Genomic DNA, 23,937 nt, shown 5'->3' on the forward strand with positions numbered 1-23,937 from the left:
GGAACACCCCCTTTGCAAACATTATGCCTGGCGCATGCATAATGCAGTGCAAAGGGTTACAAAGTGACAAAAGGCATTCATTGCACCATTTTGTAGATTTGGTGCAGTGATTTTGGCCTTGTAGGGCCACATTAGCATATAAAAAATGACGCTAATGTGGCGCAAGGAAAAGATAGGGGCTCTTAATCTGGCCCTGTGTTTCTACTGAATGAATGTTTCAAGTTTTTGTGTGAGGACTTCCAGTACTCATGATCTTTTATTTACGTAGGTTGCTTTGTGCAGGATGATATCATTATTCAGTATTGTTGTTCTGGTTTGGTGTGGGATTTTCTGATTCAAGCTGCAGGCTTTCACCTTGTCAGTTTTAGAAAAGGTCTGGTTAAGTTAGGCATTTGCCCCTGAGTTCTCAGGTACCCCTTTCTCAAAAAGATCTCCTGAGTCTTTAGTGACCTGGGGCTGTTGAGTATTTACTGATGGTTGTTCAATTTTGACTTTTTCCTTTTCTAACAGATTGCTGTACCTGAGTTAGGGCTGGAAATCTGACATTATGGTATCTCTGTAATGTTTGACTCCTACTGTGTTCTTTTCACACATGGCATGTTTTTGACAATTGTTTGAGATTTAAATTCTTAGTCATTTTTACTTACTTTGCACCGTTTTGATGATTATCTGTGAGTGGACATAGATTGTTAGAAGAAATTGCTCCAGGGTCTGTAAATTACATTTGTCGTGAGGACGGAGCAGAGGAGCATGGAATATTGTCCTTTCTATGAGCCCAGTCCTCTATGGGATAGATTATTACACTGTGTGATTATTTGTGGGAGAGTATCTCTTGCCTGGTGAATATGGCCATATTCGATGCACATTGATCAACAGGAGGGTTCTTCACTTACAGGCTTTGCTCTATTTTATGTTTGGAAATACCATCTCATGTGAATGCTGGCTAGTGTAAGAATCCTGCATTGGGGTAGTTCTGTTATTGTAAAGAGGAATACAAATCTGGCATTGTCTCTTGTTTTTGGCTTTGCAGAATAGTCTGGGACCATGAAGGACTGTTAGATATTTGTTGCTATCCAGGATTTGGGGATTTTCTTCAGCTAGTTATATGTTATTGGCGTAGGAAGTAGTAAATCCATGTTTTGCATCTGTTTGGTATTCTGGTATATATCTGGTGGATTTTAGCATTTTGCGCTAGAAGGTTTTTGCTCCATTTTTGTTGATGTTTGGTGATAATTGACGTTGAATGAGTTAAGGTTGATTTTTCCCTGGGTGACTTTTAAGTCAAAGTAGTTTTTTGTTGAAATGTACTTCTATTTTTTTCTCTTAATGCTCAAGGTAATACTCTCATTAACTAGAAACGCATTACTGATCTAGGGGGCCAGTATATATATCTTTCATTGATGGCCGGACCCATCCAGTCAGACGATCTGCACAACTTAAATTTTGTGGGTCCTCCAACTCTGGCGGTGCATGGCCCAGCCGTGATATGGTTCATGATGCCTCAAATAAAACAAGGAATTGCCTAAGATAGAGATGTGATTCTAAACTGGATGCACATCTCAAACAGGAAAGCTGGGAGCATCGATTTCACTTTCGACTAACTGTCCCATCCATCAGAAACAGCTAGTTGTGACAAGAAGACAGTAGGTGTATGTGGTGTGTATGTGTGTATGCCTCAATATCCCAAATGCACATTGGCAACCCATCACAAAGGGGACATATGTATAGTCTGATAAACTTCACCATATACCTGTTCAGGAGCCATTCTACGATTAGGAACAGTGCCCCACTTCGCTCAACAGCGCAACATTTACTGGTTGTGCCAGGAGCAGACTGAGACAGTGTGATCTATTACAGTCAATGCACTGTTCAGAGTGCAGGTGAAACTTCCTTCTGCACTCTGAACAGTGAATTTGTGAAAGGTGGAAGCCACCAGTGTGCCTTTCAATCAAGGCAGAGACCCGGCCTCAGTATGAAAGGCAGCAGGGATACCCCCCCACAGCTGGATGAACTGAGCAACTACCCACAAAGGCCAAAAGTGTGATGCTTGGGAGTTGTCTGGAATCCCAAATCAAATCATCAAATCATTAACATTTATAAAGCGCGCTACTCACCCGTGCGGGTCTCAAGACGCTAGGGGAAAGGGGGGGTTACTGCTGCTCGAATAGCCAGGTTTTTAGGAGTCTCCGGAAAGCGGGGTGGCCCTGGGTGGTCCTGAGGCTGGTGGGGAGGGAGTTCCAGGTCTTGGCCGCCAGGAAGGAAAAAGATCTCCCACCCGCTGTGGAGCGGCGGATGCGAGGGACGACAGCGAGTGCGAGACCAGAGGAATGTAGGAGGCGGGTGGGGACATAGAAGCTGAGGCGTCGGTTGAGGTATTCCGGTCCCTTGTTGTGGAGGGCTTTGTGTGCGTGGGTGAGAAGTCGAAAGGTGATCCTTTTGCTGACTGGGAGCCAATGCAGGTGTCTCAGGTGTGCGGAGATGTGGCTGTTGCGGGGTACGTCGAGGATGAGGCGTGCCGATGTGTTTTGAATGCGTTGCAGGCGATTTTGGAGTTTGGTTGTGGTCCCGGCGTAGAGGGTGTTGCCGTAGTCCAGGCGGCTCGTGACGAGGGCGTGGGTCACGGTTTTTCTAGTGTCGGCGGGAATCCAGCGGAAGATCTTGCGGAGCATGCAGAGGGTGAGGAAGCAGGCGGAGGACACAGCGTTGACTTGCTTGGTCATGGTGAGAAGAGGGTCCAAGATGAAGCCGAGGTTGCGGGCGTGGTCTGTGGGGGTCGGTGCGGTGCCGAGGGCCGTGGGCCACCAGGAGTCGTTCCAGGCGGACGGGGTGTTGCCGAGGATGAGGACTTCAGTTTTTTCAGAGTTTAGCTTTAGGCGGCTGAGCCTCATCCAATCTGCAACGTCCTTCATACCCTCTTGTCTGCAGACTCATATGATCAGAGATGGGGATTGAGGGACACATTTTGATTTCCAGACAATGCTCCTTCCGAGGGGCACACTGGCTCTGAGTCAACTCTTTGTGGTGCACAATGCACCTGCTGACAGCTTTTTTGCCATTATACCAATGTCTGTAATACACTGCCGGTGCAATAACAAAGGGCTCCCCATATTTAACTGGGGCCATGCCTTCCTGAAACTCAGGGACTGTCCCCTTTGGATCTCGCTGCCACATGGTTTGTACTGGTCCTGTCCATATTAAAGAAAGTATTGCACAAATATTTGTCACCCCTTCTGTAACACACAGTGCCTAATTTGAGACGGTGGTTTCCAGTGCTCAGCACTGGCACTTAATTGTCAACACCGGCAGTTGTGACAGCCTGCCACATGGTGGTGCTGTTTGTATAATTCAGACACCAGGACAACAACAGTGGTTTATTAATGAAATATACACTTGAAATGATTAATAGATGCCATCCAAGCCATTCTTATAGCTTTGGGGACCTGGAATTGTCATATTTGAACCGGTGTGATAATTAGTATTTAGTTTGGTACTGTCACGGGGAGTGCTGACAGGGGCAATTAATGATGCAAGCGACAGAGACCTACTGACGAGGGCCCTGACACTTATTATTTAACAAATTAAACATTGATAATACTTAAGTGCCTTGAATGTGCAAGCAACTAGTGCACACCCGTGTTGGGACCCAGAACACTTTCTATAAAACAGTCCCAGGTACACATGTAAAATCACACTTGTTCACAGACACACAGACACAGGAGAAAGCTTGCGCATCCCAGGCATGTAGGGAAGGACTCTGATTACATAGTACCAATCAGACATAACTAAAAGCCTGGAGGCAATCCCCTCTCTGGAAGCACGTAGGAGCTCTCAGGCCAGGGTACTGTGCTAATGGGATCCCCTGGAGCTCAGGTCAAACACCATGGGGGCTGCAGGGACCTTTGTTATGCCTCTGCCCCTCACAGAAGTCAGTTGATAAGGATTATACTCTACACTAAGAATTAAGCTACCACCACTGTCAGTCTACACTTTCCAAAGAAGGGTGCAGTTTACAGCTTTGATGCTTTTTACCCTTTAAGCTGAAGAACACTCAACCAGTTTGAATGATTGTCAAGCTCAATGGGGAAACTGCACAGTTAAACATACAAGGCATAAAAGTGCAGCGGGACATGGCTTCACAAAGTCATGCAGACGTCTCCTTTACCTACATCATTACTCACATGCGAGAGTTAGATATCTAAAGTACGATTCTTGTCTATACATTCTAGAGTGTACTAGCATTGAGGCCTTATGACACCAGCCGTTAATCAACTTAACCACAAAGCTAAGGCGAAGTAACCACTGCTTATCCCAGGTCCACAGGCAAAGGCCTTCAAAAAATATATTTGATGTTCGGAAAATGCTGAAGCTTAGATTGCATTTACTGCTACTCCATGGTCCTTTTCACAATAGAAGCTTCTTAATTCTCTTTAGATCAAGTCAAAGAGGAGCTCGATGCTGTCCTTGGCCTCAACCAACCAGTCAATTATGAGGACAGGACGCGCCTTCACTACACCAATGCAGTGGTCCACGAAATCCAGCGATACGCAAATCTGGTTCCTGGTGCAATCTTGCATGCATGTAAAAGGGACACAACGTTCATGGGCTTACCAGTCTCCAAGGTAGGAGAGAAATATATTTATTTTGGTCATTCTTGATATTGGAGTGGACATTCTGGGAACGTCTGCAGACTCATATGATCAGAGATGGGGATTGAGGGACACATTTTGATTTCCAGACAGTGCTCCTACTCATTTGAGTTTTCTGTTACTTAATATAGGCTAACAGTTGTGTTTACTTCATAATCAAATCCACCTTGATACTTTAAGTCTGCAGCAGCAATACAAAGTACAAGGGTATGTTAAGTATAACTTGTTTGTTATATCCCAGACAAGCACTTTGGGTGAGGGCATGCGTGAATAAATTAGTGAGTGAGTGATGGAACAAGCCATTCTACTGATCGCACTACAGCAATCTAAATGTATATTGGTGCTGCCCATCATGACCAGGACGGGAGGAAAGATAAGTGAGTTTTGAGGAAGTAACCGTTCTGTGTAGGAACCTCTTCAGTTGTGGGTGTGGCCAGTAAGCATTCCACACAGAACACCCTACCCCCATGAGTAGAGCCTCTAATCTTAGGTATGTAGAGAAGAATATGCGAAGAGATTTATTCATAATAATAGCTGCAGAAAAGGCTGTTTGCGATTTATGAAAAGGACACTAAGCTTAAGTTTTTCCTTGCCTGACAATGGTAACCATTTTTTAAATAAGTATATTTATATATCATGAACATTGTGACACAGGCACTAGAGTATTTTACACAAAACACCATACCATCAATATAGTAAAATAATCACTTTTTGGGCAATAGTGGGGCAATGATGCCATCAACAATGGGGCCCTGGAAGACTAAGAGGAATGGGATGATAAAGCCCATCTGATAAAGTTAATCTGGTTGAACAAAGATTAATAGAGGCAGCGTCATGCTAAGGTAAAAAGGTAAAAACTTCTAGAGTAAAGCAGTATCGGCAAAGCCAGTAGGTCTGGCATTGGCTGCCAGCCTTTTTGGCTTTGTCAGTGATTGTTTTATTTTGTCCTGGTTTTTCTGTAGATTAAAAAATTGTCAATATTCAACAATATATGGGGAATAGATGTGCTCCTTGTGAAAAGAACAGAATACTGTCACTCACAGTGAAGTTAGCGAATGACTGAAGTAGGCTGACCAAAAATGGCTCATGCTGTAATGGATGGAAGAGCATCTGAACAGCACTAAAATAGACCAATGAAACATGTCTGACTGAAAGCCTCTAAAAGTAAGTATATTATTCTACTTTTTGTGAAACCCAGAGATCTTGGCGGATGAGAAACCTAAAAACATAGGGTCATATTTATGAGCCGGTTTGCATCACCATGCAATGTGGTACATGTACGATACAAACCGTAAGTCAGATTTATGAGGCCACGCAAGGCCACCTTACGGGGCTTCATAAATCTCAAGTAATGCAGCGCCGCGCAATTTCCTGCATTTTATTACTCTGCACCAGGGAGGCTTTTCTGTGGGTGTTCTCACGCAACTCATATGGTTTTTGACGCATTTCCTGGTTTACCGGGAACTGGTAAATCTGGGAATGCACCAAAAAGATACTCCTCCCAGGAGAGGCGTAACAGGGAGAAATATCTTTATATCTCTCCGTTTTTTTCCTCTTTCATGGACAAAGCCTCCTGGGATTGGGTTGTATGCAGCTCAGGCACCCTTGCACCATAGTGGAAGGGTGCCTGCATTGGCGCTAGGCAGCCCATTGTGCGCCAGCGCAGGGGAAAGGACTTGAATGCGCCGTATTGCCTTAAATAAGGTGACTTGCTACCCTGCACTGCGCCACTTTTTTGTAAATATGCTACATAGCCTACAATTTGGATCGAGGAGGTATTCAGCGCATATTAACTCTGAGCAGTACTCTGTGATAGATGCTATGATTTCTGCAATAGTCTGAATGCTGATAGCTATTAACTTGCCTTAATTTTCAGTCCGTTTTTGGCTATTGATTCAATTGTACAATGGTGTCAAAACAAAGAGAGTTTGGGATGCTCAGTACCCTAATGCTCTAAAAGTTGCACACATTTCTAAAAACATGTATATCGGTATTTGACCCGATTACAAGTATAGTCCCTATTTATTGACCCTGATAACAATACAATAAAGAATGTTATTTATTTGGTGCTATAAATAACACCTATTATGAGTCTGTGGGGAATAACATGCGGATTTGGTGTTTAAGACACTTAAATCCTCATGATATGGTGAATACTGTATTCTTTTCCACCATAAAATGTTGTTTAACAAAGGTTGAGGTATTTATCACATCCAATAATTAGCAGATATGTTAAATATCTTTCAATTCGTACTTCCAACCTGTGCCTCAACAGGAGTTAACACACGGGTCGGAATACACTGACCAACCCATAAGCAGGCCCTCCCTGCACAAATCACATTGAGATGGGATGCAGCTGATGGGTTTCTGGCCTCTAGGCTTCCCTGTTGGGGATGAAACCTTGTGCTGCTGATATTATCCTTGTAGAGTGCCCTGGGCCGTCAAAAGGGGAGGGCAGCCACAGCTGTTAGCTCAATCCAGGCCCCACACTTACTGAGGACCCCTCCCTACTCTTACATCATGCATTTACATAATTAAAAGCAGGCCTTGACTGTTCCTGTGTGATGCAGATAATGCTACAACACACTAGGAGGTGCCAAATAACGTATTTTGGGGCAGATTGAAGAGCCCCTTGTGCCATAATATCGCCACATTAGCATCATTTTTTTTATGATAATGTGGCGATATTATGACAAAAAAGCTGTGCCAGATTTGCAAAGTGGCACAATGCATGCATTGCGCCACATTGTAACCCCTTGCAATACATTATGCCTGCCCCAGGCATAATGTATACAAGGAGGGCATTCCCCCATTAGGGGGGGCTGAAAAAACGGTGCAAACAAATCTAAAATATTTCTTTGCATATTTTTTGGGGCATTTTTAATGCCTCCGCAGAGCAGGCGTTAACAGGGGGCAAACGATTGGTTACAATGCGCCCCTACATACTGTTGAGGGTTAGTGTCAAAATTTTGGCACTAACCCTGAACAGTACATCAATAGCGTAAAAATTCTGACGCTATTGGCCACCTACCCTGCGCCATGGTGCGCCGTGTTTTAAATATGGCACACACATGGTGGCGGTGGGGGGCTCAAGGAAAGTGGCGCTGCATTGGGCGCAGCTCCATTTTGCTTAAAATCTGCCCCTTTGTCTTTTCTCTTTCCCCAAGGTACTTATTTTCTAGATGTACACACTGCAACTTTGATTTGAAACTATTAAGGGCCCCACAAAATGTTTAGCCTCCATCTCCACAAGAGCTCTGTAATGCCTGACTGTGGGTAAAATATGTACTTTTCTGGCTTAATGCTTTGTGGCTTATGTGCTTCCAGCTGCTGGCAAAACCTCCTAGGTTCTTAGCTCATGCAGTCGTTTTACACAATGGTGTACACTGACAGTACTGCTGTCCCTTCTGCCAGTATTTTGCTTTTTCGTTGTGCATGATTACACATCTCCTGTTGTGGGGGTGGATGGAGAGTGTATTACTTGTGAAAATGCTAACTAAATATTAAGAAACCCGTGAAGAAGGAGTGACAGTCTGTGCATCTCCCCCCAACCCCACCACGAAGAAAAACCAATTAATAGGTTTCTGTCTTGTACAGTGCATACACAGAAAGGCAGCGTCCATGCGGACACCCAACACACCCACCATTTTTCTGCGATTACATACAGATTTAAATCGCTAAAAGTGCATGAGTGAATAAATACACTAATTAAAGGCATCCACAAGTGTAAAAGAATCAGCTACAGGCACCCATGCACATTCAGGCATCCATATTCACCAAACAGCCCACATTCAAACACCGATCGACACTTTGGCCAACAAACAGACAACTACGCACAAACAGAGCGTACTTTCATGTTCACATGCCGAGGCAGAGCATACCAACCACAGGCATTCATACACATACAGACCAAGATGCATACGGGCAACATTACGTGCAAACCAGCAGCCATTCTTCTTCAGACCCCCATGCACACAATCCCACATTTGTAAGCATTTTAGCACACACAAACCTGCTCACAGCCATTGGCGTATAACCAAACACAGACAAACCACGTATTCATCGACTGTTCTATTCCAAAATCCAAGCACTGCCAAGCAAAATTCATTAATCCGCCTTTGTGTTCATCATTGTCTTAAATCATTCATTCAATCATTGACTCCTTCTCCTACTAACTTCCACCCACCACAAAGTCGTCAGTCAATAAAAAAAATACATGTTCATTTATTAAAATAATGCAGAGCCATTGGGTTGTCTGTTTGTATTGAGACGCATGCTTTAGCATCTATCTTTTTCGCTGTATTTCTACATTCCTCGGGTTGTAATGCCTTATTTTAATCCCAAATAACGCTGATTTGCGAACAAGGTCATTCAGTCTCTTAAAAGCTGCTGTTCTGAAAGTCTTTTGAGAGTATTTCTAACACAGACTTCACAGTGTGCTCCTGGAGCGGTCACATTCAGTGCTTATGGGTGGAGGAGGCTTACCTCGGGTCAGCTGTTCTTATTGGTTGCATAGTTACCTGGCTAAACTGACAACTCTTTTCCGAGTTGCTGGAGCACAGGTGAATATTGCTTTTGTGATTTCAGCGAGCACTTTGGTGCGCTTCATAACGAGAAACGCGCGGCGCTGAGGTTACATTGTATGCTTTTGCTGGGAACAGTTTTACCGCAGGTCAGCTGCTCTGACATCCTCTCCATTACCAGAGTAGGAGCCCTATCAAGCAACTGGCCAACTCAGAAAATACAGGGGTCAGGATCTCTGGTTGCAGCCTTTCAGAGTAAAGGCTCACTCCCCTGCTGGCTTAATGTATACATTAGCAGAAGATGTTTGGTCAGAGTATTACAAAGTAACAGTGAATATTTAAAAAGGTGATATTACATGACCAGAATGTTAATAATTCTTAAAACGTTGAATTTTTAAGAGAAATTGACAATGCCCTAAAGTTAAATTTTGAAACGCGGCATTAGGGTTTCAAATATATCTGATGCGTGAATCCTGCATTGGTAATACAACACCCAATCAATCAATCAATCATTGGATTTATAAAGCGCACTATGTACCAGTGAGGGTTTCAAGGTGCTGGGGTGGGGGGGGAGGTAGGGGAGCTGGTGTTACTGGTCGAAGAGCCAGGTCTTGAGGAGTCTTCTGAAGGTGAGTAGGTCTTGAGTCTGTCGTAGGATGGTGGGGAGGGTGTTCCAGGTTTTGGCGGCGAGGTATGAGTAGGATCTGCTGCCGGAGGTCTTTCTTCGGATGCGGGGGATGACGGCGAGGGCGAGGTTAGAGGACCGGAGCTGACGGGTGGGGGTGTAGAAGCTGAGTCTGTTGTTTAGGTAGGCTGGTCCGGTATTGTGGAGCACTTTGTGAGCGTGGGTAAGAAGCTTGAAAGTGATCCTTTTGGCCACGGGGAGCCAGTGAAGGTTTCTCAGGTGGTGGGAGATGTGGCTGTGGCAGGGTACGTTGAGGATCAGTTGGGCGGAGGTGTTTTGGATGTGTTGGAGGCGTAGTATGGTTGGTGCTGTGGTTTCGTCTGAAGCCGGACTGGGAGGTATCTAGGATGCTGTTGTCTTCGAGGTGGCTGGTTAGTTGTGTGTTGACAATTTTTTCAATCACCTTTGCTGGAAAGGGAGCAGGGAGATGGGTCGGAAGTTCTTGAGGTCGTTGGGGTCTGCTTTGAGTTTCTTGAGGAGGGTGCGGATTTCGGCGTGTTTCCATTTTTCAGGGAATGCCGCTGTTTCGAAGGAGATGTTGATGACCTTCCGTAGTGGGGGGGCGATGGTGGCGTCAGCTTTGTTGTATACGTGGTGTGGGCAGGGGTCTGACGGAGATCCTGAGTGGATAGAGTTCATGATCTTGTGTCGCTTACGTTGGTCCAGGAGGTCAGGTGGTTTGCACAGGTGGAGTGTCTGGGGGTGGGGTCTGGCGTATGAGTGGCGTCAAAACTGTCGTGGATGTCGATGATCTTCCGGTGGAAGAAGGTGGACAGTGCGTTGCAGAGTTCTTGGGATGGAGGGATGTCGTTGATGTTGGCGCTGGGGTTGGAGAGTTCTTTCACGATGCTGAAGAGCTCTTTGCTGTCGTGTGCGTTGTTGTCCAGGCAGTCTTTGAAGTGGGATCGTTTGGCTTGTCTGATGAGTTGGTGGTGCTTGCGGGTGGCGTCCTTGTGGGCTGTGAGGCTGTCAGGTGTGTGTTTGAGGAGCCATTCCTTTTTTAGCTTCCGGCAGTCGCGTTTGGAATTTAGCAGCTCGTCGGGGAACCAGGTGGCTTTTCTTCTGGCTTGGTTATTGGTGGTTTTTTTGAGTGGCGCGAGGGTGTTAGCGCAGTCGTTGATCCACAGGGTGAGGTTGTTGGCGGCGGTGTCTGGGTCAGTGGAGTCGGGGGGTGGGTTCTGGACGAGGGCGTTGGTAAGCTGGTCTTCCGTAACTTTGTTCCAGTATCGGCGGGGTGGTTGTTGGGTGCGATGGTGCTCAGTATGTTTTTTGTAGGTGAAGTGGATGCAGTGGTGGTCGGTCCAGTGGAGTACGGTGGTATGGTTGAAGGTGACGTGGGCGCTTGAGGAGAAGATGGGATCAAGCGTGTGGCCGGCGATGTGGGTTGGTGTGTTGACGAGTTGTCTGAGGCCGTGGTTGGCGACCAGAGTAGTGGAGTTGGTGTCGTTGTTGTTCTCCAGGTGGAAATTTAGGGCTCCGAGGAGGATGTAATCCATTGAGGTGAGTGCGTGGGTGCTGGTGAGGTTGGCGAGGGATTCGCTGAATGGTGCTCGTGGTCCGGGGGGTCTGTAGATGAGCGTTCCTCTGAGAGTGGTGCTGGGGTCAGTGTGGATGCGGAAGTGTAGGTGTTCGGCGGTCTTGAGGGAGTCGTCAGTGTGGGTGTCGACTTTGAGGAAGGATTTGTGGGCGATGGCTATGCCTCCTCCGGTTCCGTTGTTGCGGTCCCTACGGATTATCTTGTAGCCGTCCGGGATGGCTATTGCAATGTCGGGCGCCGAGAAGTCGTTCCACCAGGTTTCGGTCAGGAAGGCTACGTCTGGGGCGGTGGAGTCGAGCAGGTCCCAGAGCTCGATGGCGTGCTTGCGTTCGGAGCGGGTGTTGAGGAGTATGCAGTGGAGGTGGTTTGTTCCGGTCTTTGTAGGTTTCCTTGTTCTGTCGCAGGTGAATTTGCAGGTGCGGCATGCGAAGGGTCCGTGGGTGGTCCTTGGTGAGGACTGGGAGCATGCTGTGGTGCGGCTGGGGTTGAGGGCGTTGAGTTGGTCGGCCGTGTAGCGGCGTCTGGAGGCGCAGGGGTCTCGCAAACCAGGGGGGCTAGGCGCGGTCCAGGCGCGGACGGGCACTGCAGCTGCCATAAGAGGAGGGGAGGGTGGGAGTGGCAGCTGGGAGGCGGGAGGGTTCGTCCAATGAGAGGGCTGGGGGGTGAGGCCGAAGTGGACGCAGCAGCGGGAAAAGGGAAGCAGAAACGGTGAGAGAACGAGGGGGGAGGCGGAGGGGCCGCAGGGGACGCAGTGGCAGGGAAAGGGAAGCAGAAACAGAGAGAGAACGAGGGGGGAGGCTGGAGGGGCCGCAGGGGATGCAGCGACGGGGAAAGGGAAGCAGAAATGGAGAGAGAACGAGGGGGGAGGCTGGAGGGGCCGCAGGGGATGCAGCGACGGGGAAAGGGAAGCAGAAACAGAGAGAGAACGAGGGGGGAGGTGGGAGGGGACGCAGGGGACGCAGCGGCGGGGAAAGGGAAGCAGAAACGGAGAGAGAACAAGGGGGAGGGGCGCAAGAGAGAGCGGCAAAAGGTGGTGGCGCGGAGGGCAAAGCGGGGAGCGACCTACCTGCAAGCAGGCTCAAAGGTACTGATATATACAGAAGTACTGATATATCATATCACAGGTCTCAGTACTTCTGGGGTGCAGGAATACCACCCAATTTCAACAATGCCCATGAGGAAGTTGAAATAACCTGTCAGAAGTGATATTTCTGCAAACATTTCCTCATGTTCCTTTCCAGTTTCGACCCACCCTCCACACATTTTGCCTAATTTCTGTAAGTAAAATGTGGACTGGAAATCACTGAAAACGACAATGGGTGTGAGTGTGTCTTCCTCTCACACAGCCAGCTTTCATTCTTGTGTACTCTGCTGTGCCTTTCTGGCTATATTCTTACTCGGGGCATTGCGACCGGTGCAGCCCCGCCTGGCGCTGACTTTGGTGGGGGGAGCCTTGTTTAAAAATAACAATTGGTTTAAAAGTACTAAACTTCCTTGTGTGTCCAGCAGTTTTAAGGCAACCAGAAAAATGTCAAGATAAGGCTGATGATTAATGTTCCTTCTGGTGAGAGATTGGAATTTTGTCTAGTGGCAGTTCTGACTCATCCTAAAGTAGAGAGGACGGTTAATGTGCCTGCTGCAAAGAACGTGTACCATGCAGATCACAGAACTGAGTATGAATGACATAGGAGTATCGCTATAATTTTTTTTTAATGTATGCCGGAGAGAGGCATGGAGAGATGAGGGGCAGTACTGGAGAGTGGTAGTGAGGGAATTCAAGGAGGAGGTGCCAAAAAAGACTGTTGCACCAGGCACCACCTTTGCTAAAGCCGGCCCTGTTCTTACCTTCTCTTTGGTCTACTTAAACTTCCATTCAAGTCCCTAGTCATAGGTCCATTATGTAAGCCCTCTCCTACCTTTGACCACAATTCCCCAGTTACAAGGTCTGCTACTCAGTGTTCTTTTCTGTGTTTTTCTCACCAGGGTTGCTCTCTTAGGGGCATATTTACAATAAAGTGGCGCATCGGTCCCGATGACACACATCTAAATATTGAGGCAGAAGTTCTTGCCCTGTGGGACTAAGTGGTTATAGAAGTGATGTAGGCAGAAAAGAGAGGCACGGGATTTTACACCCTTTACTTCATGGGCCCTAAAAACAAGGGGCCTCGGACCCATCCTGAATCTCTGTCTCCTAAACATCTTCACGTGACAAGACACATTTATAATCCTGTCCCTAAACCTAGTTTGCTGGCTCTCAATTTAAGAGATTGGTTGGTGTTCCTCGCTCACTAGGATGATGAATTTAATCTATTGATCCTTCCTGTTTGCAGACCACCTCCAACATACTGTGGGGTTTCAGTGAAATCAGTTTGCAGTTCTACTGTCTGGTCTGATTTTCACTCCTTAAATGTTCACTAAAATGTTGTCCAATGTGCTAGTTTCACTCAGGAGGTCAGAAGTCCCTGTATTTCTGTACTTGAACAACTAAGTGAGGAAGGTGGGATCTCATATGCGAGTCTTGGAACATCTTTTGCACACATGATCTTCCTACATGACTTGTGCTTTGCCATCAAGGTCAGGACATCGGACAGCCTGACCTTCATAGGTGTGGTGTTGGATCTCATCAGCAGAAAGGCATTGTATCCTCAGTGGGCTACAGACATTCGGGATAAGTTTCTGATGTTTCTGAATAAAGTATTGATCCTAGGTCTGAATGTCGTGAACATGTTAGGCCTGAAAGCCTTTTGCATTTTTTTGATCCTGCACACCAGATGACATATGAATGTCCTTCAGTGACAGTTACCCCATCACTCAGAAGACTTTCACCACAGGTTCAGATTTTTCACTGGTGGATGTTCCCTTCCAACATCATTGTATGTCATACATTCAGTCCCCGTAAGCCACAACCTACTGTGGACATGGACACCTCCTTGCTGGGCTGGCACATGCATTTTGGCGACATGACAGCCCTGGGCCTTGTGTCCACATCGGGTAAGCAATTACACTAAAATGTGTTAAAGATTCAGCAGTTCACCTGGCCCTAAAGGACTTCTTCCTTTCCATCTCAAAGAGTACCATCCAGATCCTATCGGATAACACAACCACCATCCATTATATCAGCAGGCAGAGCTGTTGTGGGGTTCTGGACCCATGTTAGAAGTTAGAAATATATATATAAATATATTGCTAGAAATTGGGTCTTTGGTTGGCAGTCAGGTTACCACCTGTCCAAGCAAGGACCCTCACTCTAGTCAGGGTAAGGGGAATCACCCTCAGCTAACGCCAGCTCACCCCCTTGGTAGATTGGCACGAGCAGGCAGGCTTAACTTCAGAGTCTAGGTGCAAAGTATGTGTACCAACACACACAGTAACTCAGTAAAAACACTACAAAATGACACAACACAGGTTTAGAAAAATAGAGAATATTTATCTAAACAAACAAGACTAAAATGACAAAAATCCAACATACACAAATCAAGTTACGAATTAAAAAAGCGAAAGAGTCTTAAATCCTTGAGAAAACAGTAATAACTCTGTTAGCGTTCAAAAGTACCTGGGTAGTGTCAAAATAACACCGCACGGGTGAGTGTGCATCGGAAAAGGGCAGCGATGCATCGATTTCTCACCCGCAAGCAAGACTGTGCGTCGTTCCTCCTCCGGTTGGGTCGGGGTACGTCGTTTCTTCTCTCTGCAGGAAAGAGATGCGTCGATCCGGACAGGCACCTCGAGTCCGGGCAGGCTTTGCGTCATTTTTCCCCACCCAGTGCTGTTGCGTCAAAAATCCTGCTGCACGGTATAAAAAAAAGCACGCTATGTGGGTTGCGACGTTATCAGCCTCCGTCAGCGGGTGTTGCACGTCGTTTCTCTGGCCGCGTGCATCTATCTTCAAGCCGTGATGCAGGTGGAGCATAGATTTCAGCCACGAAGCAGGCAGCGCGTCGTTTTTAAGCCTCGTCTCGGAAGATGCATCAAAGTTTTCCCCCATGGTGGTCTGTGCGTGGATTTTCAATCTTGGTTTGCCAGCTTCAACTTTCAAGGCCCTAGGAACTGGATAGGGCACCACTTGGCAGGGTAGGAGTCTCAGCAGAGAGTCCAGGTGCTGGCAGGGGAAGTCTTTGATGGCCCTGAGACTTCAACAACAGGAGGCAAGCTAAGATCAAGCCCTTGGAGATTTCTTCGCAAGCAGGAATGCACAGCAAAGTCCAGTCTTCGCCCCCTTTCACAGGCGGAACCTGCAACTGCAGGATAGCTCCACAAAACACAGTCAAGGCAGGGCAGCACTTCTCCTCAGCTCTTCTCCTTGGCAGAGGTTCCTCTTGATTTCCAGAAGTGATCTAATTTTCCAGGGGTTTGGGTACCCTTCTTATACCCAGTTCTGATTTTGAAGTAGGCTTACTTCAAAGGAAGGTCTCTCTTGTTTGTGAAATCCTAACTTGGCCAGGCCAAGCTTGACCCCAGACACACACCAGGGGGTTGGAGACTGCATTGTGCGAGGGCAGGCACAGCCCTTTCAGGTGTAAGTGACCACTCCTCCCTTCCCTCCTAGCACAGATGGCTCATCAGGATATGCAGGCTACACCCCAGCTCCCTTTGTGTCACTTTCTATAGAGAGGTGTAAACAGCCCAACTGTACAGCTAACACAGACAGGGAATCCACAAACAGGCAGAGTTACAGAATGGTTTAAGAAAGAAAATGCATACTTTCTAAAAGTGGCATTTTCAAACACACAATCTCAAAACCAACTTTACTAAAAGATGTATTTTTAAATTGTGAGTTCATAGACCCCAAACTCCACAAGTCTATCTGTCCCCAAAGGGAATCTATGCTTTAATCATGTTTAAAAGCAGCCCAAATGTTAACCTATGAGAGAGATAGGCCTTGCATCAGTGAAAACTGAATTTGGCAGTATTTCACAATCAGGACATATAAAACACATTAGTATATGTCCTACCTTAAACATACACTGCACCCTGCCCATGGGTACACTTGCCAAGTCGAATTGGCAGTTTACAACTGCATGCACAGACACTGAAGTGGCAGGTCTGAGACATGATTCATGGCTACTCCTGTTGGTGGCACAACCAGTGCTGCAGACCTACTAGTAGCATTTGATTTACAGGCCCTGGGCAACCCTAGTGCACTGTACTATGGACATCTCAGTAAATCAATCATGGAAAAAACAATCAACAGTACAATTTACACAGCGAGCATATGCACTTTAGCACTGGTTAGCAGTGGTAAAGTGCCCATATTCCTAAAGCCAACAAAAACAGGTCAGAAAAATAGGAGGCAAGAGGCAAAAAGTAAGGGGATGAACCACAAGGGCTAGGTCCAACACAACCCCCCACCAGCCTAAAGCTAGGGGAGACCATCAATACCTTGATGTACTTCCCTGATTGGGGCGATAGAACAGGGACCCAGGCCCAAAACAGCAAGGGCATGTTCCAGTTCTATGCCTTCCTGACTCCAGTTGGATCCCTTTGTCCATACTCTCAGGGTCCACTAAGCTAACCCATGGGGAACCCTTCTCCTCTCCTGCGGATACCATCTGTTTAGCACCTAACCTTACTTTGCTCATAGATTCATCCCAGGGGGGAGATAGTACCACCAGGGCCAACATAGTGGTGTGGCCCACTCCACCCCCGGGTTGTGACTCTTGTCCCCCCCCAGGAGCAACTCTGTCCACCAGGACAGCAAGCCACAGTGGCCACTGACAGCTGTCAGGGATGAGAGCCAGGCCCCAGGCATCCCAAGGCTCTCCAACCACTGTGACTGTGGAGAGTGGGGGCGGTAGTCCCAGTGCCTGGCACCCTTTGACCACTCTTACTTCCACCAGGTCAGGGATGACAGCCTCACCCTTGTCATCCCCTCTGGGGCTCTGTACCCTCACTCTAGGAGTGGCACTCCCAGAGTCCAGATTTGTTAGGGTGCTTGTAGAAGCAGTTCTGTACAATTCTCCCACCAGTACAGGGATGTTAATCTGCAACTGGTCTTCCAACCTGAGGTCTGTACCTGCAGGTTGGACCAGGGCTAGGGGCGCGGCTTTCCTCCCCTGCCCTTCCTTCTGGGGTCCTGCAACCCCTAACTATGAGTGCCCCCCCAGAATATAACATGGTAGGGCACTCTTAGCAGCAGCCCCTCCCTCAAGGTCAGGGGGAACACCCTGAACCTGGCCTATCAATTCAGGGTCTGTACCCTTAAATTGAACTTGGGTCAGGGGTGAGTCTCTCCCTCCCCTGCCCCTACTCCCAGGGTTATGCACCCCCCCACCATGGAGAGTACCCCTAGAAGTCACACCAGGGGTGATTGGGCAAACCGCCCACCCTTCAGGTCCGGGTTACGCCCTGCACCTGATCCTCCAGTCTAGGGTCTGCAGCCCTTTGCCTGGCAACCCAGAACTTCCTGGGGGAAATATCTATCCCCCACAAGGAATGCACCTTCCCCTAGGGCCACACAGGAGTCTGGCTGGTGCCGGTATCCTGACCCCTGCCAATCTGGCAGAGTCTGGATTCCCCCCAAACCAGAAATGGTCTCGCCAAGGCCATTCATGGGGGTACTCAGACCTCAGAGCTAACCTCTGACCCTCCAGGTTCTCCACTGGGTCCCGCAAACCCCTCTCAATCCTCTGACTGGACTTCTGTACCCTCTCACTAGGAGTGGTAGTGCCAGACATCAGAACTGGTGGTACCTACCTGGGACACTGCAATCCTTTCCCACCTCACCTGTTTGGGAAATACCTAGACTACTCACCTTAGGAGCACCCCCAAACGCCTCTTTAGACTCTCTGGTACTCACCCAGAGCTCTGCCTCCAGTGTAATTTCCCTGTGGTGGAAGAACTCACACTCCACCTGGTGTTGACGTAGCTCTGGAAAATAAGGACTAGACATATGCTCTCCAGCTATTACATCTATCAGCCCCTCACATGAGTTAACCAAACTACCCTTCACCCAACCATCCAGTGACTCAGCCTTGGGAAAGTACCCCGCATACCACTCCTGAGATTGGTGAGACAGCACCTGACTGTCCCTGACACTCAACACACACTCTTATGGTATGTCTCCACACTCCATAACCAGGACTTCTACCTGGAGGGAACCCCTCTCCCTATCACTCTCACCTAGAGCCAGAAGAGTGGCCCTCCCACCAGTAGGAATATGACTCCCCATGCCAGGCCCCCAATCCACCTCAGGGACCCTGTGCATCACTGGAGCTACCTCATACCCCTCAACCTCCTGGTATGTGTCAACACCCTCCTTCAAGTAGGGCACCAAGTCTCAGGGCATGTGCACTTCTTCATCTGCACTGAATATAAGATGTTTGTTGCCACCATCTGAAACTGGACTCAGCCCTCATGGCTTCCAGCTTCAGCTGTTCACAGCTCAGGTCTCGATCTGCAAACATTTCTTTTGCCAGGTCTAAGGCTCTCTCCACCTTATCCCTCTCAAGCTCTTCATCTACCTCTCTCAGCCTCTGCTCAGCAGCTAGACTCAATTCCTCTCTCTCTGGTTCCTCTTCAGGGCCACTGTGCTCCTCCTCAGAATGATCTGGTATGGGTGCTTCCCAGCATTTTATCTCATACTGAAACAGGGCTGTCTCAAAGACCCACCTCAGGGACCTTCTCTTCACAGCCAGCCCCCTTTCCTTGCAGAAAACGTTTAGATCCCTCTACGTGTAGTACTCCAGGTGCCAGAAGTTGACTTCCATTCTGCAAAGGCCTCACAACCAAAAACCAGAGTCCAAATATATCAACAATATATCCAGGAGGACACCAGAGAACAAAAAGGAAAAACTGGATGTGGTCACGTAATGGTCTGCACTGAAAACAGTAGTGTACTCGTCATCACTGTATGTCAAGTACAAATACAAGTCCAATCCCAACCGCTGATCACCAATGTTAGAAATGGGGTCTTTTGTTGGCAGTCAGGTTACCCCCTGTCCAAGCAAGGACCCTCACTCTAGTCAGGGTGAAGGAGAATCACCCTCAGCTAACCCTCGCTCACCCCCTTGGTAGTTTGGCACGAGCAGGCAGGCTTAACTTCAAAGTCTAGGTGCAAAGTATGTGTACCAACACCCACAGTAACTCAGTAAAAACACTACAAAATGACACAACAAAGGTTTAGAACAATAGAGAATATTTATCTAAACAAAACAAGACCAAAATGACAAAAATCCAACATACACAAGTCAAGTTATGAATTTAAAACTCAAGAGTCTTAAATCCTTGAGAAAACAGTAATAACACTGTTAGCATTCAAAAGTGCCTGGGTAGCGTCAAAATACCACCGCACAGGCAAGTGTGCACACGAAAAGGGCAGCGATGCGTCGATTTCTCACCCACAAGTGAGACTGTGCGTAATTCGTCCTCCGGTCGGGTCATCGTGCATCGTTTCTTCTCTCCGCAGGAGAGCGATGAGTCGATCTGGACAAGCACCTCGGGTCCAGGCAGGCTTTGCATAGTTTTTCCACCCCCAGCAATGTTGCATCGAACATCCTGCTGCACGGTATCAGAAAAACGCGCTAAATGTGTTGTGACGTTATCAGCCTCCTTCAGCGGGTGTTGTGTGTTGTTTCTCCAGTCGCATGCATTGATCTTCCAGCCACGATGCAGGAGTGTAGATTTCATCCGCGAAGCCGGTGGCGTGTCGTTTCTCAGCCGCGTCTCGGAAAGTGTGTAAAAATTTTCCCCGCACGGCGGTTGGTGCGTGGATTTTCAATCTTGGTTTGACAGCTTCACTTTTCAAGGTCCCAGGAACTGGATAGGGCACCACTTGGCAGGGCAGGAGTCTCAGCAGAGAGTCCAGGTGCTGGCAGGGGAAGTCTTTGATGGCCCTGAGACTTCAACAAAAGGAGGCAAGCTCAGGTCAAGCCCTTGGAGATGTCTTCACAAGCAGGAATGCACAACAAAGTCCAGTCTTTGTCCCCTTTCACAGGCAGAAGCAGCAACTGCAGGATAGCTCCACAAAGCACAGTTACAGGCAGGGCAGCACTTCTCCTCAGCTCTTCAGCTTTTCTCCTTGGTAGAGGAAAGTCTCTCTTGTTTGTGAAATCCTGCCTTGGCCAGGCCAGGCCCCAGACACACACCAGGGGGTTGGAGACTGCATGTATGAGGGCATGCACAGCCCTTTCAGGTGTAAGTGACCACCCCTCCCCTCCCTCCTAGCACAGATGGCTCATCAGGATATGCAGGCTACACCCCAGCTCTCTTTGTGTCACTGTCTAGAGAGAGGTGCAAACACCCCAACCGTCCAACTAACACAGACAGGGAATCCACAAACAGGCAGAGCCACAGAATGGTTTAAGCAAGAAAATGCCTACTTTCTAAAAGTGGCATTTTCAAACACCCAGTCTCAAAACCAACTTTACTAAAAGATGTACTTTTAAATTGTGAGTTCAAGACCCCAAACTCCACAACTCTATCTGCTCCCAAAGGGAATGTACGCTTTAATCATATTTAAAGGCTGCCCCCATGTTAACCTATGAGAACTATAGCACTTGCAACAGTGAAAAACGATTTTGGCAGTATTTCACTGTCCGGACATCTAAAACACATTAGTATATGTCCTACCTTAAACATACACTGCACCCTGCCCCTGGAGCTACCTAGGGCCTACTTTAGGGGTGTCTTACATGTAAGAAAAGGGAAGGTGTAGGCCTGGCAACTGGGTACACTCGCCAAGTCGAATTGCCAGTTTAAAACTGCACGCACAGACACTGCAGTGGCAGGTCTGAAACATGATTACAGGGCTACTTATGTGGGTTGCACAACCAGTGCTGCAGGCCCACTAGTAGCATTTGATTTATAGGCCCTGGGCAGCTCTAGTGCACTGTACGAGGGACTTACCAGTAAATCAAGTATGCCAATCATAGAAAAACCAATCAACAGTACAATTTATACAGAGAGCATATGCACTTTAGCACTGGTTAGCAGTGGTAAAGTGCCCAGGGTCCTAAAGCCAACAAAAACAGGTCAGAAAAGATTAGGAAGCACAAGACAAAAAGTCAGGGAATGAACCTGCCACAAGGGCCAGGTCCAACATATATATATATATATATATATATATATACGTATATATATATATATATATATGATCATCTTCAGAATACCCACATGTTAGTCTGTTTGCCACAGTTCAGAACACACATTAACCCCAGTTTTGTGAACTTCATATACTATTAGTAGTGGGGTGAGGTGAGAAGGATTTGATACACTGATCAGAGCAGGCATGCATTTTCAGAAGGATGATTGGGTCCACCACCTACAGTCCTCTGACTACACAAATGGAAATTTAGCAGTGCAAAGTAGATACCTTCTCCTTACTAATGGAAGTGGCTAATGTTATTTTAGCATTGTAGAAGTAAGTTCACATTATTAGGCTTAAACTCTTTCCTAACTCTCCTTTCACCTGGCTCATCAGGGTTCAATGTTATATATTGGCTATGTCGACCTTAATGTGCCTTTATGTGCCTTTCGGATCAGCGCTCTCTTTTCATCTTCCCCTTGGTGGTTCTCTTTCTTTGCTTCTTCAGCTTCCTCCCATGCCATTTATTGTCAGATAGTGTGATTTGACTCTAGTTTAAACATTCTTCACATCATCTATATTTGAACCTAAGCACTATTGGACTTTTTAGTTTCTGATACTGAAGATTGTTTTCCTAGTGGCAATGACTTTGACCCTTATGGTTGGTGAAATTCAGGCACTTTCAGTCCAGCCACCTTTCACTGTCTTTTACACAACATAGTTCTTTGCACCTGCCCTTCCTTCTTACTTAAGGTCATGCCTGCCTTCCTCAAAGGACAGTCCATCACTCTCTCTCCTTCTTTCCTCCTCATCCTACCAGAAGAGAGAAGGAGAAACTGCATAGAATGGACCCCAGGCTTGCTATATCTGCTACAGCAACTAAACAAGACAAGACCAAATGAATGTTCAGCTTTACTTGAGTCACAAAGTTGTTTCTAACCACACCATCACTCACTGGGTTACACTTGACTCAAAGGTTTGTCATGAGTTGGCCAACAGTGACCCTCAGGCTGCCATGTGTGCTGACTCTATGAAGCTCATTGCAGCCTCTATTGTTCTTAGCAGAGCGCGTCTAGTCGACAGTTTGCCAGGATAGCAATTGGGCTTCTTTGCATAACATTGAAAAACAGTCTTGCCTTATGGTTGTCTTGAAGTGATGGATATTTTGCCAGGGCTATGTTGCATGAGTCCCTTGCCTCAATCAGCACTACTCCCAGAGGGCATTGCTTTGAATGATGAAGGGTGATACCCTGAAACCGGTCTTAGGATGCTTGTTTCCGGTCCAGGAAGGACCTGGCCTGGCAGTTCAGGCTGGACTGTTCCCAATAGGAACAGGGTTAAGACTGATTTGCATATGGCTGGGTCTAAACTGGGGTGGCATGGTGAGCAAAAGAACAATGGATTAAACTCAGATCTGTGACTGGGGGAGAGCGTTTGAAAAGTTTCAGTACTCCGTCCATCATCCTTTTGTTTTTCTTTCCCTGTATTTACAGCTTTTATACATTGCCAAAAATGTAGAAAATCTATTAAGAAAGGGAAAGGGAAATATCAAGAAGAGGGTTCATGAAATAAAGTTTGTGGAGGGTAATGATGATTAGGAACATTAAATGATTGTCTACTGACTTTGGCTCCATTAACATCCATATTGAACCTTTCAATACTATTACCTTATTGGTTAAATCCAATTGCAATGTCATATATTAAGAAAGCTGCAGCAGGGACTTAAATTTGTGAAGTAGTAAGTGTCTCAAAGACTGACAACTTTTTAGTGATGTATTCAATATTTTCCCCAAGGAGGGCTTTGTAGTCACCGTAGTAAAAAGTCTCATTTTTAAAAATATTTAATTATGTACCTAGTTCAGATGTATCTATGGGACTGATTAGTTGTCCTTTCAGAAAATATGAATTATCAGGGTTCAATTTCACAAGCGTATTTGTAAATTGTTTATATAATTGCCTGTGAAATGATAATAATCGGGCTGCAGATTTGATTGGGGTAGCCAGAATTTATGTTGGTCTGTCCCCTGTAATGCATTCAGTGAAAAAGGTGTGGGGAACTTTCTGTGTACAGGAAAGATCATGGCAAAAACTGCACTGGTAGACCCATGAGAACATTTTCTCTTTCTCAAGACATAGGCCCTCATTAGCAACTTGGCCATTGGTGCAATAGTTGCGGTAATACCACCGACAGGCTGGCGGTGCATACCGTCATATTATGACATTGGGAGTTTGGCAAAAGCTAAACCGCCAATGTAACACACCGACCACCAATGGTGGTAACGACCGCTGGGCTGAAGACTACGGTCTCCAGCCTGACGGCCCTCTCACGGCCGCCCCCAGTAATATGTCCCCGCCTACCGCCATGGTTTCTGTGGTTTTGGTACTGCCACGAAAACCATGGCGGTAGGCACTATCAGTGCCAGGGAATTCTTTCCCTGGCACTGATAGGGGTCTTCCCGGCCCCAAAGTCCTCCCCCACCTTCCCCCTTCAGTTCCCCCCAACATAAACACACATACACACACGT

At 47.0% G+C, this 23,937-nt stretch overlaps 1 protein-coding gene across 1 annotated transcript in view; it reads left to right on the forward strand.

Annotated features, from left to right (window-relative positions):
- Positions 1 to 23,937, forward strand: part of LOC138282376 (cytochrome P450 2J5-like) — a 377,554-nt gene that overhangs the window by 256,834 nt on the left and 96,783 nt on the right. Inside the window, exon 7 of the mRNA XM_069219857.1 lies at positions 4,432 to 4,619. Coding sequence (XP_069075958.1) covers positions 4,432 to 4,619 — 188 coding nt within the window. The remainder of the gene's footprint in view (positions 1 to 4,431; positions 4,620 to 23,937) is intronic.

The sequence above is a fragment of the Pleurodeles waltl genome, chromosome 2_2 (genome assembly GCF_031143425.1).
Source record: "Pleurodeles waltl isolate 20211129_DDA chromosome 2_2, aPleWal1.hap1.20221129, whole genome shotgun sequence".
Lineage (NCBI taxonomy): Eukaryota > Metazoa > Chordata > Amphibia > Caudata > Salamandridae > Pleurodeles > Pleurodeles waltl.